Source organism: Podarcis tiliguerta (assembly GCF_965153285.1).
Source record: "Podarcis tiliguerta genome assembly, chromosome: 9".
NCBI lineage: Eukaryota > Metazoa > Chordata > Lepidosauria > Squamata > Lacertidae > Podarcis > Podarcis tiliguerta.
In genome coordinates, this window is record NC_139542.1 from 18,178,071 (window position 1) to 18,184,875 (window position 6,805).

Below are 6,805 nucleotides of genomic sequence, written 5' to 3' on the forward strand. Positions count from 1 at the left end.
ATTCTATTGTAGTGGGTATATTGATAGAAAATATCCACTGGATATATACATATATATCATTTGTTTTCTAACCCTAGAAAAGAATTCAGAAATGGGCAATGTCATGATGCAGCTAAGAAAAATGGCCAATCATCCTCTTCTTCACCGTCAGTATTATACAGCAGAGAAGCTTAAAGTGATGTCAACACTTATGCTCAAGGTAAGGTGCTGGATTTGAATAATCCAGTAGGCTCTTGGTGCATTTTACTTTGGTTATTAACAAATAGTTATTGTTCAACTATGTGTCCTGCATTTAGAAAATTCTATCATTTAATGTCTCAAACTGTCAATAGAGAATAGAGAAAGCTTCCTTAGGAAAACATTGCTGGAATTCTAAGTGTGTCACAGATTGAGGTATGAAACAAGACAAAGGGTCCAGTTTTCTGTGATCTGATCACACTAGAGGAAACAGATGGGAAACTTTAAAAATAATTTATCTCTGTAAATGAAACTGAATATGTACCAAAAACATGAAAAGTGCAAGGATGTCATTCAGCAAAATGCAACCAAATAAAAACCAGTAAGGCCAACCCTTTCTCTTCCCCTCCCCCAAGTAACAAGACTAAATAATTTTGTAGCACCTTAAAAACTGACAAATTTATTGAGCATAAAATTTGATGGACAATAGCCTCCTTCCCCAGATACAAGAAGTTCTAAACTGTGTATGTTTGTAATTAAGGAAGTAAGTATAACATTAAACAGTCCAAAGAACAGTAACACTTTGTGTTCGTTTTCTCTCCCTTTCTCTTCCCACTCACACCCCAGCAAATATCTCACAAGGACCATTCTTCACTTGAGCAGGTGGATAAGGGAGGAGTGAGGCAGTGCACCAGCCCCCCCTTTTTCTCCTGTGCCACCACTTCATCGTAGAATACAGTTGTTTCTGACCTTTGTTGTAAACTTACATCCTGCTGTTTGGATTATGATTGCTCTTGGGAAGCATGGTTTTCAAGGCATGTGTGGTATACATAGCTAACCGGGCAGGATTTGGCCTTGCCATTTCTTGGTTGCATCACATTTGTACAGAAGTTGACATTCCATTCCAATCCCTAATCTGCCAGGTCTGAGAAATAATTCTTCAACAGCTAATTGTACTCATATGAACCACACTGTAGGTAGTTTTATAACTCTGTGTATACAAATGTCACAATATTTTCTCCAGCTCTAGGATTAGTCCCGATTTTCTACTGAAAAGACAATCATAAACATTTTTACCTTCTGTATAGGCACGGCACACATGTCCCCCCCCCAAAAAAAAACCCCTATATTATCTGAGAGATGAGTGGGACAGGGAGGTGATTATTGCCTATTGTCAGGCTTATTCTTTTTGTTCTAACATGTTATGACTATTGAATGTATCTAAAATTTTCTAACAGCACTTACATTCAAAAATCCATTAGTAAACTTAGAAAAGAAAGCCTGAAGAAATATTGGTAGTTCCTAAATAGCTTGCTTCATTTTGATTTATGATTATTTGTTTTAGGAGCCTACACACTGTGAAGCAAACCCTGACCTTATATTTGAAGATATGTCTGTGATGACAGATTATGAATTGCATTTGCTTTGTAAACAGTATGCAAATATTAATGACTTCAAGCTTGAAATGGATCTAATTTTGGATTCGGGAAAATTTAGAACACTAGAGCGCATTTTGTCTGAATTCAAAGAAAAGGTTTGTTCTAAAAGTATATTTTGGACATCCTAGAATATACACACATCTTACACATAAATGTGCTAATATCAGTTGTGCTGTGTTTTAATGTCACTAAATCTTGTAGAAAGCCGTTTGAGTGTTAGGCTTGGATGTCAGAAGACTTACCTCAAATTCCCAGCAATATGAGGATGGATGTGAGCCAGAAATAACCCTAGTCAGAGTTCAGAAGTCAACAGATTCCTTCCCCTCCACCTCCCCACCAACACCTTGGCTTGTAACTAACCCTGGTTAAAGTTCCTGCCTGCTCCCCAAATTACCCCTTGCTAGTATCTGCATAGGGACGCGGGTGGCGCTGTGGGTTAAAGCCTCAGCGCCTAGGACTTGCTGATCGCATGGTCGGCGGTTCGAATCCCCGCGGCGGGGTGCGCTCCCGTCGTTCGGTCCCAGCGCCTGCCAACCTAGCAGTTCGAAAGCACCTCCAGGTGCAAGTAGATAAATAGGGACCGCTTACTAGCGGGAAGGTAAACGGCGTTTCCGTGTGCGGCTCTGGCTCGCCAGATGCAGCTTGTCATGCTGGCCACGTGACCCGGAAGTGTCTGCGAACAGCGCTGGCTCCCGGCCTATAGAGTGAGATGAGTGCACAACCCTAGAGTCTGTCAAGACTGGCCTGTACGGGCAGGGGTACCTTTACCTTTAGTATCTGCATAGGGTGGCCTTCTCCAACCTGGTGCCAACTAAATGTCATGGGACTTTTAACTCCCATCCTTCCTGATGATTGGCCATGCTGACTGGAGCTGTTGGGGGTTGTAGGCCAAAAAATCTGGAGGACCCCAGGTGGGGGAAGCCAGCAGGGACTCAAGTTTTCATTCTTCACCCTAAATTGGCACTCCATTATCCTTGAAGAGTAGGAAGCATACCTATGTAACAAAAATGGACTCAGATATTGTTCAAATATTTGTTGAATTCGTTGGCTGTTGAGTACTCAGTCAAACAAGAAACATAAAGGCTTGTTTTTAAAACACCTGAACTTTCCCATCTTGAGATCTAAAATACACATTGAACTGCTGAAACTTGGTACTTCAGATCACAACATATTGTTGTGCTATGTAAGCCAGGGTAAAGTAATTGAATCCTGGGGCATTTTCTCTCTATTCCTGTGTTTCATTGTGAATATACTGGTTGCTCCAAGTATAGTCTTGCCTATGGCTTCAAATCATTACTCAGCACTTGTAAGTTTGCAACCCGTAAAAAGGCTAGCATTCTGTTTATCTCCCGATTGTTCCGTAGTGTTGAAGAGAATTTGAATCTTACACAAGGTGGCTTTTTGTTCAAGTGCCTGAATTCTGCAGATATGTATAAAACAAACTTTCAGGTGCATGCGTGGGTTTTCTCTTAAATACTGCTCTTCCTTCCTTTAGGGTGACAGAGTTGTCCTGTTCAGCCAATTTACTATGATGCTAGACATCCTAGAGGTTCTTCTGAAACATAAGCAGCACCGATACCTGAGGCTGGATGGAAAGACACAAATTTCAGACAGGTAGGTGAAACTTCCACAAGAACACAAGGGAGCATTATCGGGTCCAACTAATAGTCATTTCTGCCTCTATTCGAGCTTGACTCTGGAAAGTACTGGGGATTAGAGGAGATCTATAAAACACCTCAAGTTAATGAAAAACTCTTGAAGCAAGATGGTTAAAATTTCTTCCCTTCGTATGAAAGGAACTGGAAATAATTGCTATAAAGCCTAAAACAAAGATAATAATTACACAGTGCACAGTTGATTGAGCTAACTGTAGACATGCTGTCTGGAAATCATAATATAAATGACTAATGAGCGCCGAAGCATGGAGCCTATACATGAATTCTCTGTACCCTGACTAGCAATTGACAGAGCAGTGTTTATTCAGAATGAAGTCCCACTGTGTTCCAGCAGAGTTCACACTCGGGTTCGTGTACATGGAATTGCAGTCTGAATGTCTGAACTGACTCCATTGAAACATATTGTATGAAAGGAATATCCGTAGGGTATGATCTAAAATGGTTTGCTTGTGAGCATGCTTGACTTGAGCATACCTGTGTGTGTCAGCTCAAATAGACGAAGGCAAAACAACAATAGGCTTGTATGCTGATGACTGCTTTGCTTTCTCTCTTTTTGGTAGGATACATCTGATAGATGAGTTCAATTCAGATATGGGTATATTTATCTTTTTGCTCTCCACAAAAGCCGGTGGTCTAGGGATTAATCTGACCTCAGCCAATGTGGTCATCCTCCATGACATTGACTGTAATCCTTACAATGACAAGCAGGCAGAAGACCGATGCCATAGAGTTGGACAAACTAGGTAAGTTTTAGTTTATGAGGAGAAACTTTAGTTGCAAGCAAAATAAATTATCCACGATACACTGCATCAAGTATTCTAAATCTTTAGAAGAGATTTTTTTTGTGTAGAGGTGTAAGCAAGCTGGTATAACTGGCATAGTGTTGGATAAAACTTGAATTCATTTCCTATTAATTTTATATTGGAATATTATTTTTTCACAGAGGTGTATGTGATGAGACACTTACAGTCTTCATTAAAAATAATTAATGTGCAAGCACTGTTGTTTTCTGTAGAACTGCTGGAAATTTAAATGGAAATAAAACACTCATGACAAAATCGGGATTTACAGAATTGTATGAACAAACATGTTCTTTTTATTTTATTTTAAGAGAAGTGAAAGTGATACGGCTCATAAGTAAAGGGACTATAGAGGAATCCATGCTGAAAATTAGTCAGCAGAAATTAAAACTAGAACAAGACATGACAGCAGCAGATGCAGGTAAGCTCTTACAGCACCGTTTTGAATATGCTAAGTAGAAGCAGCTCTGGGTCTCAAACTGTGAGAGAGTTCAAAGAAATACAATATTTAGGTTCATTGTGCCAGGAGACCAATGGGGAACAGAAATGAACAATTTATGGGCAGTTGAAGATGTGAATTTTTGGGTTAAGATGTTAAAAAGTAATGCAAGAAAGCAGAATGTGCAGTTAAAGCAATATTTAATTTCACGAATTTGTCAACACATTGCAGCTCTAACAGCTGGTGCAATGGCAGATTCATCACAGTACTTTAAATGTAATGGGTTTTGGAAAAGATCTCTTATATTTCTGCTGTTCAGACATACTTCTAAAACATTGTTTTGGAATAAGAATTGTCCTTTAGGACAAGAATAGTGGGGAAGGAATTTAATGGGAAAACAAGTAGTGTATTGCTGTTTGGACAAACTTGCAAATTCAGTTCCAACGCAACACATTCCTTGCACCTTATTTCCAGAGTAGAAATCTTGTGTTGATTAATGGATATCTGAAGCTTTTGCAAAGGCAGGAGCCTTGGTAGTGTGCTCAGTGTAGCATTTTGAATACTAGCCCACTGCTTTGATGGCTTTCTTAAGCATTATACCACATTTTCACATCTAGCTGGATGCTAGTTGCTTGCAAGCCAGATATTTTACTGTGCCACTTACCATACTTAGATCACAGCTTATGCAAGCATAGTATCAGGCTCAGCACAACAGTACAAAACCTAGAGATTTGCATGGTTTGTGTCCCTGGTTTTGCAAGTACATATCCAAGCTACTCTTTACATCATTAGTCCTTAGCCATAATGTAACACCCAAATTGGTTTGAGGTCACTTGGACCCCCCACCTTAAGAAGTCAGCAAGGTTATTATTGGTTGCAGGTTTTTTAGCTGTGTAAAACTCTGATTATTTGGTTGCATGAAATGCTTCTTCACAAATACACCTCTGATGCATTCTTTTTATTCTGCAGGAGAAGAAGGGGCCATTCCAGCAGATATAGCAACGCTATTAAAAGCATCATTAGGTCTCTAATAATAATATAAAGAAAAGTGTTGTAGATATCTTTTTAATTTGAGGGGGGGAAATTAAAATGTGGTGCTTCAAGAATTTCTTGTTATTAAAAACATTTGTATGGACATTTATAACTTTTTGTAATTTCCTTGTATTACTCATGGTATAGTTTCTTTTCCTCCCCACTCTGCTACTCCGAAGCAAAAAGTAGAGTTGCCACAAAAATGTAGTGCATAAAATGCCACATAAGCTATCTTACCAAGGCAATTTTAAAATGGGATCCTAGTTTGAACTGAACTGCTAATGCTTAAAATTGTTCCATATTTTTGTAATTATTTCTACCTCCAAATATATATATAGAACCTGTCTATTTCACTGGATGTGTGGGGTTTTTTTTACATGTGCCTTATTTGAAATGCCCATATTGTTTGTCTCTCTGCTTGTTTTTATTTGAAGTACTGTAATGTTTTGTATCAAATTGTTCACAAAATAAAAATTGAACCTTGGCTGATGGTGTTTTGGTAAACGGTTTTTTGAAACCCAGAAGGAGTTTCATTTCAGCTGGGAACATAATGTCATCATAAGTTTAAGTTCTTCAAATATACTTTTTATTAACCATGGGAGAGTTGTGCTGAGGTTTTCTGGGCAAGGAATTGGACAAAGAATTCCAATTGCAGTAGGTTTTAGAAAGTAGTGGACAACAGATCTGTTCTCCAGAAACTTTGAAACTAGTGAATCACATTTTGTTTTGATAACTTGTACAGATTAGTTTGTCTATAGATTATATAATAACATTTACTGACTTTCTTAAAGATTTTATTGTTTATACATAGTTATATTGTGGATAAAAACTTCCTTGGATTTTGTTGGGAATAAACAAGATTATAATTGTGAAGTGCTTAAAATGTTAGGTTGCTTTACAAAATACATAAAAAGGGCAGGTTATACCCAGTGGGTTTGCAAGCTAATCTAAATATATGTTGTTACCAGGCTCCTATCTTTTCATTGCATGGATATGTCTCTTCCTCCTTCCACAGCCCCAATATCTCGGTTACTATTTATTTTCTTTATTTATGATATGTATTATTGCACCTTCAGAACCATATGAGACCTGCATAAGTCCACAAGGCAGCTTACACATAAAACAGCGTCAGGAATATGAACAATAACTAACTGAACTCCCCATGACACATACGCATCAACAGGAGAAAAATAAGTTGCACAATCAACTCACAAAACATGTCAGCATGTCAAAATTTGGATA

At 38.3% G+C, this 6,805-nt stretch overlaps 1 protein-coding gene across 6 annotated transcripts in view; it reads left to right on the plus strand.

Annotated features, from left to right (window-relative positions):
* SMARCAD1 (SNF2 related chromatin remodeling ATPase with DExD box 1) overlaps positions 1-6,047 on the plus strand; it is a 52,081-nt gene extending 46,034 nt beyond the window's left edge. For all 6 annotated transcript variants that reach the window (XM_083398263.1, XM_083398262.1, XM_083398260.1 and 3 more), the window contains 6 exons: positions 78-199; positions 1,523-1,711; positions 3,112-3,230; positions 3,853-4,035; positions 4,404-4,513; positions 5,501-6,047. In XM_083398263.1, the coding sequence (XP_083254389.1) occupies positions 78-199; positions 1,523-1,711; positions 3,112-3,230; positions 3,853-4,035; positions 4,404-4,513; positions 5,501-5,562 (785 nt within the window). In that variant the 3' untranslated portion in view covers positions 5,563-6,047. The remainder of the gene's footprint in view (positions 1-77; positions 200-1,522; positions 1,712-3,111; positions 3,231-3,852; positions 4,036-4,403; positions 4,514-5,500) is intronic.
* Positions 6,048-6,805: the final 758 nt, after the last annotated feature.